Source organism: Mustela lutreola, chromosome 4 (genome assembly GCF_030435805.1).
Source record: "Mustela lutreola isolate mMusLut2 chromosome 4, mMusLut2.pri, whole genome shotgun sequence".
Lineage (NCBI taxonomy): Eukaryota > Metazoa > Chordata > Mammalia > Carnivora > Mustelidae > Mustela > Mustela lutreola.
In genome coordinates this window covers 109,342,729-109,359,580 of record NC_081293.1, presented here as the reverse complement: position 1 = coordinate 109,359,580, position 16,852 = coordinate 109,342,729, and the positions used below count along the sequence as shown (strand labels likewise).

The 16,852-nt window shown below is 53.2% G+C and overlaps 1 protein-coding gene across 8 annotated transcripts in view; it reads right to left on the bottom strand.

Moving 5' to 3' along the window:
* Nucleotides 1-3,742: 3,742 nt before the first annotated feature.
* URGCP (upregulator of cell proliferation) overlaps nucleotides 3,743-16,852 on the bottom strand; it is a 57,722-nt gene continuing 44,612 nt past the window's right edge. For 7 of the 8 annotated variants that reach the window (XM_059170736.1, XM_059170743.1, XM_059170738.1 and 4 more), the window contains 3 exons: nucleotides 8,515-8,547; nucleotides 8,280-8,318; nucleotides 3,743-6,874 (listed from right to left, as the gene is read on the bottom strand). In XM_059170736.1, coding sequence (XP_059026719.1) covers nucleotides 4,305-6,874; nucleotides 8,280-8,318; nucleotides 8,515-8,547 — 2,642 coding nt within the window. In that variant the 3' untranslated portion in view covers nucleotides 3,743-4,304. Of the gene's footprint in view, nucleotides 6,875-8,279; nucleotides 8,319-8,514; nucleotides 8,548-14,120; nucleotides 14,146-16,852 lie in introns of those variants that run through there. The other variant, XM_059170735.1, reaches the window with a different exon arrangement.

Sequence of the window (16,852 nt, the reverse complement as noted above, 5' to 3'; positions counted from 1 at the left end):
AGGACCCCTCAAGAGAGCAAGGAAGAACCTCTCATTCCAGCAAAGGTGACTCAACTTCTGTTGGAGCCCCAGGAGGCATGGCCTCGCGAGCAGATCTACCCTCAACGCTTTGGTAAATGCCACCAGCAGATTTGGGTTTGTCTTCATTCCTGTCTCTCTCCCTTAGGTCTGAGGTGTCTCCAGGGAAATCCAGACAGCCCTAGGTCTTTCGAGTGGCTAACAGCCTGCTAACCTAACTCTCTTTCTGCCCTGCCTTGTTGCAAAAGGGGTTCCAGCTGGTGCCTTTGTGATGAGGGGTGGGGGAGCGGAGGTTGCATGTAAGTGTGTTTGCGGTGATTAAAATAAAGGAAAAATCGTTTCTTAAACATTAGTATGGATTGTTAGGTTGTTTTAAACCACAGTGGAAACAGTTTAATGGGATGTTTCATTTTTCTGTCATTTCCATTTGTTCATGGTTTTGTTTGCTTGGCCAGAGAAGGAGACAGAGAAAGCAAGAATGGGGGAGGGAGCAGCAGAGGCAGAGGGAGAAGCAGGCTCCCTGCTGAGCAAGGAACCGGGATGCAGGGCCCCATCCCAGGATCCTGAGATCAGGACCTGAGCCCAGGGCAGACGCTTCACCGACTGAGCCCCCAGGCAGCCCTGTTAGTGTATGATGCACTTTGCTTCTCCCCTCAACTCTGTAAAGGAGGCAGTTTTGCAGAACAAAAAATGGAGGCTCAGCAAGTCACCTGGAGTCACAGAACTAGCCAGTGGTAGCAAGCCTCCTTGTTCCAAAGCATGTTCCTTGTCCGGGGACCCCCTGTGTCTCAGGGTGAGCATTTAGAACCTTGTGGGATGGGGGAATAGCCTGGGTTTCTGGAGGTGGATGCAAAAAGCTAAGGACTGGCTTAGCGACGGAGCGACCACAGGTTGGAACAAGAGACCCACATGAAGGGCCCACGGGGTTCCCACGCCAGAATGGTGGGAAGATGAGGAGCACACCTGTTTCTTCACTGACGTGAGCCTCTTTGCCCTCCATGATAACCAGGAGGAGCTGGAGTTGCCTTCATGCTTGCACGATGCTGGCTTCTGCTCATTTAGAGTCAGAGGGCCCCCACCACAAGGACAGGACTGATGGGTTTACGTGGGCAACTCCCAGAACCTGACTTGTAGCGATCCTTCTTGGGGAGAGGGCTGTTGGCTGCTCCTCACGCCTCTTTTCTACCACTGGTCCTATAAGACTGCGGCAGCTCCACCTCCAAGAGGCCTGGCCTTAGTCCATTACTGCTGCTCTTGGGCCACAAGGCAGAGGAGGGGCCCGCGGGCACGTATGGGCTCGTCTGGACTTCTTGGAGACAGTCCAGTAGGTTCCAGCGCGGCTCCAGGGCGCACCGGTCTCAGATGAAGGAGTGCTGGCCAGGCTGCGGGTGCGACCCTGCGTGAGTCGGACACTGTGGGCCCAGCCGAATTTGCGGAAAGCAGTCCAGCCTGGACTGTGCTGTATTTCCTTGGAACTCACCAGAATCTAGCCTCAGGGAGGGATCCCTTAGCCAGAGAGGGCTGCCTTCCTGTTGGAGGCAGGATTAGCCAAGACAACCTTATTCTCCTAACTCAGAACTGCTGACGTTTTGCATTTCGTGAACCTCTGCTAAATCTGATGCTTCGTACTCCTGGTGATTCATTCTCTCCTGATGACCACAGCCATTCACCAAAAAATCCCAGAGGCTATCAGCTCTATTCAGGGAACTAAGCCAAACCACCAAGAAGTCCAGTTAGAACTGAGTCTTGAATTATCCCTCATTTTTGCACAGGCAGCCAGAGGGATGCCATTCCTGCATTCCCCCGCCCCTGCTCTCCTTCTGCTGAGGCACAGCAAGAAGGGGGAGTTTCAGCAGGTCCAAGCCCGGGTCAGCTCCACTATCGGTGGCCTGGGCCTCTTCCCTCAGTGCCCCCGAGAAGCATCATCAACCCCTGAGGTCTTCAGGCCCAAGGCAGGGCCCTCAGGCCATAGGGAGGGGACGGGCAGGGCAAATTCATGCCGAGCGTTTGGAACCTCAGGGTCTGCTTCAGGCAAGACCTGGGTTTCTGGAAATTGGAATCACAGAGCAACGCTGACTTCAGGGTCTGAAGGAGCCCTCCTGGGACTGACCATCGCCTAAAACAGGGTGAGGGGAACTCCGCGAGGGACGCTCTCCAAGGCACCAGGGCAGCCTCTCCAGTCCCTGCACCCGAGCGGCGGTGGTCTGCTCCCACTCAGTCAGACGGCAAGTCCCCCACTGCCACCCCCACTCTGTCCTGCCAGAGCACCCTCGTGGTCAGATTCTGTTACACCCAGTCTTTAGATGGGTTTGTTTCCAAAAGTTTAAACACTTTCGGCAAATGCTGGATGCAACTTCGCATACAGTGATTTTCCTGATGGTGAGGCAGTTAGTCCCATCCGGGTCCTGCGTCCTTCTGAAAGCGTCAGACTTTTTCCACAGAGGGAGGGAAGAGGCCACACATAATTCTCTGGAGTTCGGTGATTGACCCTCGTCTCCAGGTGACGGACAGAGCCACTAGGGAGGACTTGCCTGGTTCAGGTTCAAGAAGAGCTTGCATCAGTTTGTAAGCGAATTGACATTCAACAAGCGTAAGGGAGCTTTCCCCAAACCTTGGGCCCGTGAGAGTCCCAGGCGATGCTCCCATGGTGCTGGAGAAGCAACTGGGTAGCCCCGGCTCTGCGGGAAGGGGGGAAGGCAGGAGAGGCTTTGGTATTTCCAGGTGAACCAACATCTTAAAATCTGTGTGATTTAATGATCCCAAAGAGAGGAGTTTCTGGTGCCCAAGGGTTAGAGATTCTTTCTGTGTCTCAGAAGGAAGGTTTTCCCAGCTTCATCAGTGGAAGGTCAGGTTTTCTGAGCCCCGTACTGCATTCAGCATGCATCTTGTCCGTCCTGAGCCAGGCTCCCAGGACTCAGGAACAACACTCTGAACATCAGGGAAGCAGCAGCTGTGGCGACCCAGGGCTCCAGGAAAGCGGCCCAGGGGCTCACGGCTCAAGAAAGGGCTCCCATCCAGAGGGCTGCCTCGCCGAGTCTGGCAAAGAGGGGACAGGACTATGGAGAGGGTCCTGATCACCATGGAGGGCCGGTTTCCCCAAAGCCACAACATACAGATGGAAGGAGCCCCCAGGTTTCCAGACCTCGCAGAGTTGGGGTTGGGCTCCAGGGACCGCGGGGTGCCCCCCAGGCTCTGTGAGGCCAGCACCGGCCAGTATTCAGTCACAGCATCCAGGGAGGAGCTCGTATGTGGCCAGAGGCCATGGACGCCATCAGGAAGATAGCCTGGCCCTGAAGGGCACGCCATGGGCCAGCTGGGTTTGGCCCGGCAGTTGTAGGGGTCTGGGGGTGAGCCATGGGCCAGACAAAGGCAAGGCTGATGGCCACAGCCTGCCCATCAGCCCCCCCGGCCCCCAGAGGCATATGGGTGGGGGCTTCACTGCTCTAGGCCTCCCTTCTGGTCTGCACGGTGGGATGGCCAAGGCCATGCCCAGTATTACTGTGAAGATGCGGAGTCCTGCTCCCAGGAACACCTGCAGGGCGGTGCTCTGCTTGAAGTGGGGTGGGGGTGGGGCATTTGTGAGACCTTAGCCCCAGGCGTCTGCCATTCCCAACCTTCCGTCCTGCACCCCTCCTTGGACACTGTGATCCTCTTGGAGGAAACAGGAAAATCAACAGAGAGAGGAACCTGCCCGTCACCATCATTTACACATTCATTCATTCCATTCTTTTAACAAACATTTATTAAGTGCCTACAGTGTGCCAGGCCCCTTGCCAGGCCCCAGGGGACAGAGTGGAGTCACACACAGCCCTCCCCTCAAGGAGCTCACAGCCTGGGGGGTGCAGACTCAGGAGCTGGGCAGGAGGGAGTGCTGGGCTGAGTGTGGTGTGTGGTGGAGGTGTAAACAGATGGCTGCAGGGGGACAGTGTAAACAGATGGCCGTGGGGGACAGGGCAGTCGAACTGGCAGGACGGAGTCGCCAAAGGCCTGCCCCCGCTTCCTCGGGACAACGTCTAGGCTGCGCTCCAGGGGCACAGAGAGGGAGCCTGGACACAGAGCACTGCTGCGTCATCCCCCCCACCCCCCCGCCAAGGGCCACTCTGCTCCTGAGAGCACCTCCGACCCAGGCTGTGAGGTCACCTCTTTCCTCAACACTGTGTAGGAAACTCCAGGCTCCCAGCTTCTGCTTCTCTCCCTTCTCGCACAGGTGGGCCACCAGCCCCGTTCAGGCTCCGGGCACGGCCCCATGAGGACCCCGGCCCTGGAACAGGCCTCCCCCCGGACACTCAGAGCCGCCTGACAAGCTCAATGAGCTGCTGGATGTTTTTGTTGGGGTTGGACAGGCCGTTCCGGATGTTCTCCAGAAGGCATCGCTTTAACTCAAAAATGGCCTCACTGTATGCCAGGCTTACTGCGGCCATAGGAGGCACCCCGTGCCACAGGCCTGGGATGTGCCAAATATGCTGCTTTCCGGGGTCACAGAAGGCCAGGCCCGCCAGAGTCCGCATGCTGCCACCCGGTCTCTCCATGTGCACCGAGGCCCTGCCCGCCTCACCGGGCGGATCCAGGAGCGGCCTCCTCTCTCGCAGCCTGGGCCCTGGGGCACACGCATCATGAAGGTTCTGGCACACGAACTGACAGTTGGGCACGCGCCCCGTCTTCTCCAACCTCAGAAATGCATGCACAATGGCTGGCGGTATGTCCCTAGTCTCGGCTAAGCTGACCACGGTGACATTGCTCAGCCCCAGGAGCTGCGTGGCCAGGGAGGCCTCCTGCTCGAACCGCTCCCCAGCCGAGGCCAGGGCCCCGCCAATCAGGCCCCCGGAGTCTATCACCAGGATGTGGTCGCAGCCCAGGTCCTGGCTGAAGCTCTCGGCCACCGAGACGAGCTGCATGAAGGCCCCTCGAGGCCCCCGGCCCCGCCCCGTGGCAAAGCGCAGCCCGAACATGGTGTTGAGCAGTGTGGACTTGCCCGTGCCCGGCAGGCCCAGCGCCGACAGGACCACCAGCCGCGGCCTCCGCTCCAGGCGCGCGTGCAGCTCCCGGAGGAGCCCAGAGACCCAGCGCAGCGGGGTGCTCCGCGCGCTCCCATCGATCAGCTCCACCGGCAGCCCCTTCAGCAGCAGCTCCGAGGCCAAGCCCGGGAAGTGGGCGAAGCGCCTCTGCGCGGCCAGCAGCTTCCCCGCCTCCACCAGGCAGCTCTCCGCCTCGTAAAACTGCCCCATCTCCCGCAGGAAGTGCTCCACGCCCAGGGGCTCGCTGGACTCCGTAGCCCCACAGTGCTTCGGTCTCAGCGCAAGGATGGTCTCCGGTGGCTGCCGCGGCCTCGGCGGGGCCACCCGGGCCAGCCCCCACTCCATCCACCTCAGGAAGTACAGCTTCTCGCCTGGGGCTGGGCCACTGATGCCCGAGATGAACTCCTGCAGGCCCCCGGCGGGCTCGTGCCCGAGCTGCTGCGCCCGCAGCTCCAGCAGCCGCTGCCTCAGCTCCTTGTCCGGGGGGTCCCCGGCCCACTGGGCCCGGCACAGCTCCTTCTCCACCTGGGCCGCCTTCCTCCAGGCGTCGCCCTGCAGCCGTAGCTCATCCCTGCGGTAGGCGTCCGCGTCCTTGACCCTCCGGGTGATGCGTTCCGCCCGGCCGCGCGCCCGCTGGCACTCCTCGCAGTCCTCATCCACGCGCAAGCCAAGCTTGCGCGCCGCGTGCGCCATCTCCTCCACGGACAGCCTCCGGCAGGGGGCCCGCGCCACATGAGCCACGATGGCGCGCACCCTGCGCACGAAGCCAGCGCCATCGGTGCTGCTGACCTTCACCAGCACGTGTGAGTGGTCCATCCTGAGCACCGGGATGAGCCTGTTGAGGAACCGCAGATTGGCGTTGCGCTTCCCGCGGTACGGGCTCAGGATGAAGTAGTACTTCGTGGCCGACCCCTTCATGGAGTACAGCAGCTTGTACTCCTTCTTGCTGATGTTGTCCGTCAAGATGAACACAGCGGAGGACACTTCAGTCAACAGCTTGAACTGCAGCCAGTGAGACCCGATGTCGCCCCGCAGGTTCAGGAAGGCCACGGGCTCCGGGAAAACGTCCAGGTCCTCCCGGCCGCTGGGAAGAAACCAGGAGACCTCCACCAGCCCGTCTGCGATCTCCCGAGGGTTGGTGCCCACGTTCAGATCACGGTGCCAGAAGCAGTCCCGTGGCCTGTGGCCTGGGCCCAGCACAGCGTTGAGGAGCTGGGACTTGGAGTTGCTGCTGACCTCCATGCGCACGAAGGCGACAGCAGGTGCCCGCGACAGGACTGCGCTGTCTTCGGGAAGGCTGCCCACCCCCCGTGGGGGCTGCGCCCACCATGTCCGCACGACACCCCTCAGGGCCCACAGCAGAAACGTGTGGTAGTGGTTCTCCGAGTCAGGCAGGACAAGGGGGAGGGCAAACTGACAGAGGGACATCTTGTGCACGATTTCTTGTTGCAGGAAACTGTCTGAGGACAGCAGAAGGGCACAGAGAAGGTCCAAGGGGTTCACAGGCGTGTCGGGCGTTGGCAGCTCAGAGAAGGAGTAGATGTCGGCGGCGAGGTCGTCGGCCGCGTCCCAGTAGATGATCTCCTCCTCCATCTGGCTCTCCTTCTCTGCGGGCCTGGCATCCGGGGGCGCGTCCAGCACCATGGTGGTGCTCCGGGCTTCGGAGCTGAGAGCCTGCAGCTTCCTGAGGAAATTCCAGGGCAAGTCCCTGGGGGCCTGAGGGGCCCGGTTCTTCATGCTGTCGCTGCTGATCTGCAAGAAGTCCTGGAGGCTGAGCTTGTGGGCCTGGTAGGTGTCCAGGCCCAGAAGGGACAACATCTCCCGCAGCCTGCTCCTCTCCACTGTGGGAAGAACAGAAGATGTCAGCACTCACCCTGTGCGTCGCGCCCCGGCTGGAGGTGGGGAAGGAGACAGCATCCTTCAGAAAGCAGGGTGTGGGTGCCCCGGGCCTGCCTGAGGCCAACAGAGGCAAAAGCAGCCAGACCCGGGAGACGTTAGAAAAGAGAGAGCAGAGGACACCTAGGGGCTGTGTTTAAGGATTGGGAGATGCTGTGAAAAGGTCTACATGCCTGGGTTCTCTTGGAGCCTGTGAGACCAGCTCCACCAGGCTCATTGTAACCGTATGCAGTGTGCAACTGTTCACCCTCATGTGGGATGCCCGCCCCTCCCGTGACCCCGTGGCCTGTCCCTACATCCTAGACCCGGCAGCGGGTTTCCCCACGCTGTCACCAGGAATGTCCCACAGGGGACACGGTCCCTGAGTCACTTGGATTTTCTAGATAATCTTCTCTTCTTTTTTATAAATAAGTTGGGAGGATTTTAAAAGGGAACTGTAAGTTATTATTAAATCCAGTCAGAGAAATCATAGCTACACAACCCTTTAACAAATCGGAAGCCCATCATGTGGTTTTCAGTGTTGCTGTGGCAACGGTTGTGGCAGCCGTGATCGGAGGCCTTCCAGCATCGTCCACACAGTACAAGTTCCTACGGGCACTAGGTTTCGCCCAGGATCCCCGTTCTGGCCATGGTCACACTGCACAGTTAGTACACTCTCCCTGTCACCTACACGAGTGGTTTAAAATTCAAATCCCATGGAGGTTCAGGATCGTCTCCATTATGAAGCTGCGTGCACACTCCCATAAACCAGAGAGGAGTCGCGGGACGCCCTCCCCCCCACAGCAGGACCCGGCCCTGGGGCACAGGTGCATGAGCAGTGGGGCACAGCCCCCGAGCAGGAGCCAGTGCTGGGCACAGGAGTCTCCTCCCCAAGGGCCCTGCGGGCAGCGCGTGCCACCCGGCGCAGGGCTGCGGAACCTGCTGCAGAGATGGGAGCGGTGCGGGGACACCGGGGGCAGAAGGAAACCCTTCCCGCCACTGCTCCAGTTCCGGGTGTGGCCAGGATGACGGGCGTGGCCTGAATGATGGGTTCCTCCACCTACACAGGAACAGCTGGTTTCGTCCTTTCAGCAGCGGCAGTGACACACAAGGGGAAGAGCCAGACCAAGGAACCTGTCGTGTGCTCCCACCCAGTGAGTGACCCGCGGGGAACAGGCCAGGGCTGCCGAAACCCACCCGCTCTGGGAATGCGTCAAAAATCAGAGTCCTGCATGTGCCCCTGCAAAGACGATAGTCTCCATCTCCTCCCTGGGGGGTCGGGGTGGCGCATGGGGCCAGGGACGAGAGGGAATCTCACAGGGCTGGTCCTCCTGTGACAGGACAGGGAGCAGGAGCGGAGAAAATGCGTACCTGCTGGGAAGTCACTGTCCTGAGCCTCATTTGCACCATCTGAAAAAAGCAAAGGAATATGACGAGTCAACCAAGTCAGCGCCCGAGGTCAACACAATGAAGGCTAAACTCACAGCTCCTTCTTCTAAGGCAGGAACTTCTCCCAACGGCTCACAATATGCACCCCCCCCAGTCACGCCCCCCTTCCTGCCCCCGACCCAGCTGGTCCCCGTCCTGCTGCCTCCACAGGACTCACAGTCATCTGCGTCCATGTCTCTCCATTCCAAATCTGCAAGAAAGCACACACACATTGATTTTGTCAACAAGCTAAGACCTCTCTTCCTAAAGTCTCAAGTTTACTTTTAGTGTGGGGACTGGCTTCAGTTCTTCCTACAAAAATTTCTGTTTTCCAAACCCAAACACAATACAGAGTAGCGACAGCTACATGCAGGACAGCAATTTTCTCCAGAATATACTCCTGTAAGAATTTACTGAAGTTTCTGAAAATAAGATATAAATAAGTTCATGACACTTATGTTGATTAATCTTGGATTTTTAGAAACTATTTAAAACATAAGTCAATGTAAATTCCTTGGTTCAGTTTCAAAATTAAAACATAATTTTTACTTTTTTAAAAAATTACTTATTTATTTATTTGAGGGCAGAGAGCTAGCGAGCACAGAGAGGCACAGAGGGAGGGGGACAAGCAAGACTCTGTGCTGAGCGTGGGGCCCAACATGGGTTTCGATTCCAGGACCCTGAGATCATGACCTGAGCTGACACAAAGAGTTGGATGCTCGGCTGACCAAGCCACCCAGCTGCCCCATTGTGCACTTTTATATTGTTCTGACTTCTGATCCAAGTAAAACTATCATCTAATCCAAAATGAAAATTACATTTTTAAAGCTTATGAATCGAGAAAAGATTCTGATATTTTCAGATTAATTCCTCTCATGATTTCCATATAGTCAGGCAGATAAACAGATGTTTCAAACAGTCTCCTTTGACGGGGTCTCTGGAGACCAACAGGAGGAACAAGGGAGAGAAACAGGAAATCACAAGAGATGATTCACACACATCAAACTGCAACATCGAGCAATAAAAGATTATTTTATCTAAAGTGGAGAAAAGACATCAGAAGAATTTTTTCAAGGAATTCAAAATGCCCTCCAAGAAAATACAGCAGTTAAAGGAGGGGACAAGACAGGGAGAAAAGCCCAAAACGGGCTGCAGGGAACCCTGAGAGCAGCTGTGAGCAGGGGTCAGGGAGTAAACCTCAGACCCACGGAGGTCGAGGCCTGGCCTCGTTAGGGATGGGACACAGCCCTGATGGGACCGGACAGATTACAGATAATGGCAAGGAGGCCCGTGGCCAGAGGTTCCGCCTCTTGAACTGCAGGAATCACCTAGGGGCAGGAGAGCATCGTGGTCCATGGGCAGAGACGGCTGGGAGCCTGGGTTGGCACCGGTGGGCAGCAGAGGACACAGCAGGATTTCAGGTGGGGACACAGTAGAAGCGTCCTCAACCAGTACATGCTCTTGGTCTCACTCCACGTGACAGTGGCCATGCAGCGGGGTGAGTGGTGGGGGGACCGTGGGGGGACTGTGGCTTGCAGGTGCTCACTGCCCATGCAAACACCACCTCCAGAGAAATGTTCATTCAGGTACTTTGCCCATTTGTAAATCACATTGGTTTCGTGGCAGGCTTTCAGGAGCTCTCTGGATACTCTGGATATTAATCCCTCGTCAGACACATGGTTGGCAAACACTGTGTCCCATTCTGCAGGTGCCCTTTCTGTGCCATGGAGAGTGCCCTCTGTGGCCAAAATGTTTACCTTCCACATGGTCCCGTTTGTCCCATTCTGTTCTTGTGGACTTCTCTGAAGCATCACCTCCCGGAAGTCGCCGCATGTCCAAATGCGTGGAGCTTCTGTCCGGTGTGTTCTTCCAAGTGTTTTGTTGTTTTAGGGCTTATATTTACGATGACTCTGATCCATTTTTGCCTTAACTCTTGTCCATAGTGTTGGGTAAGGGTTTGACTTCAATATTTCACATGTGAACATCCAGCTTTCCCAACACTATGTGCTGAAAAAACCGTCCTGTACCTGGTGAGTGTTCTTGGCGCTCTGGTCCAAAATCACTTGACCACACACCTGAGGGTCAGTTTCTGGACTATTTCACAGGTCTGGATGCGTGTCTGGATGCCAGCACCACACTGTTTTGACCACTGTCGCTCTGCAGTAGGCTTTGATGGCAGGAGCAGTAAGTCCTCTGGTTCAGTACATGCTGCCGAAGCAAGCATGAGTTCCGTTTCGTTTCTCCTTCCTTAAGACTGTCTTGGCTCTTCGCCAGCCCTTAAGATTCCATGTGAAGGATGGGCTTTTCCTTTTCTGCAAAATGTCACTGGCTTGTTGACAGGCACTGCAATCAGTCTGCACATCACGTTGGGTGTCACTGACATGGGACAGTTGGGTGTCCCATCCATGAACATGGGATGTGTTTCCATTTGCTTTTGTTTATTTTAATTTCTGGCAGCAACCTTCTGTACTTTCATCGTATGAGTCTTTCTGCTCCTTGATTAATTCCTAAGTGTTTTATTCTTTTTGATGCTACTGGAAGTGGGACGTTTTTTGTGATTTCCTCTTCAGTGTCTATAGAAATGTAACTGATTTTTGTGTGTTGGCTTTGTATCCTCCCTTGGCTGAATTTAATTATTAGCTTTAACAGATTTTTGTGAAATCTTTGGGACTTTCTACACAAGATGACATCACCTGCCAACAGAGATCATTTCAACTCTTCCTTTCTAGTTCAGATGACTTTTATTGATTCTTCTTCCCCAGCTGCTCTGCCTGGGGCTTCCTGTATGAGGCTGGATGGGAGCAGTGATGGCGGCCTCCCTCTCTCATTCCTGATCTTAGAGGAAAAGCTCAGTCTCACACTGCTGGGGGTTGTCCATGTGTGGTTTTATCATGTGGAGGTGGTTTCCATCTACTCCTAGTTGGTACCTACTTGGTAGAGCATTTTTTTTTTTAATCAAAATAAGGGGGTAGGGAATTTGATCAAATGCTTTTTCTGTGTCAACTGAGATCATCATTTATCTTCCCCTTCATCTCGTTGACACCACTGAGGAGTTTTGCATCAATGGTCCTAAAGGATGTTGGTCTATAGTTTCCTTTCCTTCATCCAACTTTGGTTATCGGGGTTGTACTAGCGTCAAGAGTGAGTTAGGAAGTTTTCCCTCCCTTCAGTTGTTGAAGAAGTGTGAGAAGCAGAAACATTTGTCACCAGTGAAGTCTTCAGGACCAGGGTTCCTCCTTGTCAGGAAATGCTTTATCACAGATTCAGTCTCCTTACTAGTTACAGATTTACTCAGACTGCTCATTTCTATGTGATTGAGTCTTAGTAGGTTTTATGTTCCTGGGGATTTGTCCTTTCCATCCGGCTAAGCAATATTTTGGCATACAATTACTCATAGTACTCTATTATGATCCCTCTTACTTCTGTAGAATTGGTAGTAATGTCCCATGTCCACATCCAATTTTAGTGATTTGAGTACTCTCTCCTTTTTTGTCAACATAGCTAAAAGTGTGTCAGTGTTGTTGATCTTGTCCAATAACCCACTTCTGGTTTTGTTGATGTTCTGTACTGCTTTTCTACTCTGTCTCATTGATCTCTGCTCTAAACTTTATTATTTCCTCTGTTTGCCAGCTGTGGGTTTCATTTGTTCTTCTTCTAGTTCCTTAAGTTGTAAAATTGTGTTGTTGTTCTCATTTGTCTCTAATTATTTTCTAACTCTCTTGAGATTTCCTCTTTGATATACTAGTTAGAAATCTGTGTTTAGTGTCCACAATTTAAAAACATTTTTTGTTTTATGCTATTGATTTCTAATTACTTCCCACTGTGCTCACTTTGTCTGACATCTGTCTCCTGACATCTATGCAGACTTCATCTGTGGACCTGGTGGATCCACGCTGGAAAGTGTCCTGTATACACTTGAGAAGAACGTGCGTGCCAGGGTGAAGCGCTGTGTCTGTTCAATGAGGGTGGGTTACTGTGTTGTTTCAATCCTCTGTTCCTTTCTCGTCTTCCAACTGGTTGTTCTGCCATTATTGTGAGTAGGTATTAAGGTTCCCAACTAAAGCTGTAGAGCTATTACTCCCTTCAATTCTATCACTTTTTGCTTCAAATATTTTGATGGTCTGTCACTGGATGTGCAAATGTTTAATTATATCTTCATGCTGTACTGAGACCTCTATTAATACACAAAATCCTTGGCTGTCTTGAAAACGTCTTTATGTGCACTCCGTTCTGTCTGGTATTAGTACAGCCGCTCTCTACTACCCAAGGGTTACTATCTGCATGGAGGGACCTTTCTCCATCCTCCCACTCTTAACCCATTTGTATCTTCAGCTCTCGAGTGAGTCTCCATAGACAGCACATAGTGAGATCTGTTCTGCCCATCTCTGTCTTTGCCCTGGAGACAGCAATCCCTTTCCATTTGAAGTAATCGCTGATAAGGAGGCATTGCTCTGTCATTGAGCTATTGGTTTTCCTATGCCCTGTTTACATGCAAAACTCTGTCCCCTGACATTCTGTCGCCACCTCTTTGGGTGCTGACATCACAAATCACAGCTTCATACACTGACTGCCCAGAACATAAGCTAACAATTCTGTCAAAGGCATTAGTCTCAGAAGTTAGAGAAAACAAGATCTAGAGTTACAAACCAAAGTTGCAGTGATACTAGATCTACATTTTTTAATTTTTCTTTAAATGAATTCATCTTTTCAATCATTAAGAAATCAGGAAGCACAGTTATGAGCCATCATTAAAATTGTTAAATTAACTATTAAAACTGCCAGGAATTTCCCCTTACTGAGATCTTTGCTTCTTGAAACGGCTTCAAGTCCTTCTCTAGGACCCTTTCCTTCTGCCCTCGGGTCTCACTGGAGCACCTCCTGCAGGTGCACGGGTCTCCCTCAGGTCTTGCTGGAGCGGGTACATGGGTCTCCCTCAGCTTTTGTTCCCCTGGGAATGTTTGTTTCTCCCTCATTCTGGAAGGACATATTTGCTGGATATAGGATTCTTAACTCACAATTTCTTCTTTGGTTTAGCACTTTAAATATATCTGGCTGTCTGCGGCCTCCAAAGTTTCTGACTGAGAAATCGAGAGATGATCTCAGAGGACCGTGGGTGTGGATGACCTGCTGCTCCGCTGCTTTCTAGACTCATGCTTTGTCCTCTGAAGATGAGCTTCGATGCGTCTCCGTGCAGGTCTCTTCAAATTCATCCTACTTGGGGTCTGCTGAGCTTCCTGCACTTTGTACTCATCTCTGTGTAAGTTCTCAGCCGGGGGGCGGGGCGCCCAGATGGTTCAGTGTTAAGCATCTGTCTTCGGTTCAGGTCATGGTCCCAGGGTCCTGGGATCCAGCCCCGCATCGGGCTCCCCGCTTCACCCTCTGCCACGCCCCCTGCTTGTGCTCCCTCTCTATGTCTGTCAGATAAATAAAATCTTTTTTTTAAAAAAGTTGTTGTTCTCAGATAATATTTCTTCAATTTTCTCTTGCCCCTTCCTGTCTCTCTCTTCTCCCTCTGGGACGCCCACAACAAGCACCTACTGATGGCATCCAACGGGCTCGAGGCTCTGTTCGCTTTTCTTCAATCTTTCCTCTCTCTGGTCCTCAGCCTCCAGACGCCCCATTTTCCTGTCTTTAAGGTCACTGATTCCTTCTCCCACCGCCTCTTTCTGCCTCCGAACCCCACGACTGAGGTTTTCATTCTGGCTACTGTACCTTTCCTTCGGTCTCTTGGGCTTTCCAGCTCTTTACCGATGCTACGGTTTTGTTCACACGTTGCGTTCTTACCTTCCTGCACACCTTCCTCTAGATGTGCCACATCTTCAGGACTGTTGTAAAGTCTTCGTCTGATACGTCTGCCGCTGCATCTCTTCAGAGACAGCCATGGATCAGTTACGCTCCCTCCCTGAGTGGGCTGGACTTCCCTATCCCGTGCTTCTCCTGGGATTCTGCTGCTGCACACTGGACATCTGAATCTAATAGTGTGGTAACTCTGGAAACCAGGTTCCTCCCACCTCTCCCAGGGCTTACTGCTTTTTGTTACTGTCTTTGTCTGCGGGATCATCGGAGGCTATCTCTGTGCCCGGGATCAAACGGAGGTGTACAAGTTAGGTCCTCCGAGGTCTTTTCTGAGACTTTCTTTGGGAACACACAGTCACAGAGCAAAAAGTTCATGGAAGGCAGGATGCTGGCCTGGAAATGCCCTGGAAGTCACTTCAGCTGGAGAGGGAGGGGCTAGCAACCATGAGGCCCTCTGCGTCTGCACCTCCGTGACCAGAAGCAGCACAGCAGAGCTCCTGGTACCTGGACAGGGTTCTCTCTGCCCACTCTGGCTCATTCCCACCCGCCGTGTGTGCAAGGCTGCCTGCTGCTCATCCAGGAATGGGATACCGGGCGCTGATACCATGCTGAAAGATAAAGTCGACTGAATTAGCTGGAAACTTATTCTCCACGGTTTCCCCTGCAAGCTGCAGAGCTCCAACCGATTCCAAAGGCACAGCACAGTTCATAGAACCTTCCGGCCGGAGCAACTGTCTAGCTTGGGAGCCAGGGTCCTGGTGCTTCCCATTCTGTCATCTCTCCAGAATCCTCATCGTAACTTTCTAAAACCTCCTTTCAAGAATGAGCTATGGGATGCCTGGGTGGCTCAGTGGGTTAAGCTTCTGCCTTCAGCTCGGGTTATGATCTCAGGATCCTGGGATCGAGCCTCACTTCGGGCTCTCTGCTCAGCAGGGACCCTGCTTCCCCCCATCTCTGTCTCTGCCTGTCTCTCTGCCTATTTGGGATCTCTGTCAAATAAATTAATAGGATATTTAAAAAAAAAAAAAAAAGAAAGAAAGAAAGAAAGAAAGAATGAGCTATGAGGTAACTGGCATTCTCAGACTTGAGAGAAGATAATACACTCTGTAGGACGACTATACACAGCACCACTCATCTATGCTTTCCGGAAACGCGAGCTTCTCCTCGGCAGAGGCAGGTGAAGAGAGGCCGCCTGGGGGATGACATGCTCGGCTTCCTTGTCCAGGTGCTCTCCAAACAGGTCCATTCCTGCTTGTGAAATGCATCAAGCTACGCACTGGTAAGATGGGCACTTTTCCGCTTGCATATCAAGCGTCAGTATAACTTTTCTTTTTGAAAGGTTTGCTTTCAGTCTTACTAACAAAACACGCCGCAGAGGAAGTCACCTACCTCAAGAAGAAAATTTTTAAAAAATAATTATGGGTGGGCGCCTGGGTGGCTCAATGGGTTAAGCATCTGCCTTTGGCTCAGGTCATGATCCCAGGGTCCTGGGATCAAGCCCACGTCGGGCTCTCCGCTCAGCGGGGAGCGTGCTTCCCCCTCTCTCTCTGCCTGCCTCTCTGCCTACTTGTGATCTCTCTCTATGTGTCTAATAAATAAATAAACTCTTAAAAAAATAATAACAATTATGGGAGGCTTCTTCACTGGAGACATAATGAAGACGAACCTGGGGAAGCACCAGAGTGTGTCTGAGCCTCAGTTTCCCCAAGTAGAATGAAGGACCCCAATAACTAACCCCACAGCAGCATCCAGGGAGGCAACCGTGTCCCCTAAGGCCACACGAGCTGTCCCCCCCAGTCTCCCTAGAGCAACACTCTCACTCCCACAGAACTGCCTGTAAGAAAGGACACATTCTCTGATGCGCTGGCCAATGAGCACAGTGTGCCTTGTTCCTCAGCAGCAGAAATACTGCGATTGTGGCTCGGCAGTGCAATGGTTAGCACTGCTCAAATTTGCACCGTATGCCCAGTGGCTACTATACTACACATCCTGAGACACTGCAGGGCTTTAGCCAATTACTGCCACTGGACCCCAATTTTGCTGTGAGGCTTGCCCTAGCCATTAATCCCCCCAGCGCCCACATTCTAGAACGTTAAGTTCCAGGATGATGAGGCATCGGGGCCACTTTGCTCACCATTGTTTACTATACTCATAGCACCTACTACAACGCCTGCTTATTAACTGTTCAGTAAATATTTGTTTAAGTGAATAAAATAAAACAAAATTTGGTTAATCCAAACACCTTTGCCTATTTTTGTAGACTGTGTTTTGCAAGACACTATTAAATCCAATAGGACTTACTTATTTTCCAAAGTGCCGAATTAATGATAAATCCAAAACGAGTTTCTAAGAGGAAAGATGTGTGAAGTGTGCCCAGAACACGTTAAAGCTGAAGTCATGAGGAGCAGCCACAGACCCGGCCCCCAGGTGCACGGACACTGAGCCCCCACGAACCACAGGCAGGAAGAGCACACGCCCCAGCCTGCCCGGGACAGGCCCAGTTCACAGCCTTTGTCCCAAGCCAACACTCAGGAGTGCCCAGGTCAGAAACTAGACGGTCACCCTAAGCCAGACCCGAGGTGGCAGTTGTGACGTGCTCGGATTGGGACGATATGTCCCTGGTAAACTGTGGGATAATCACCGGTGTGAAATGAATCCTCTTAGGAAAAACCACAGCCTTCAGTCCTGTATGTCTGTGGCGTGTGCTCCCCTACCCCGGG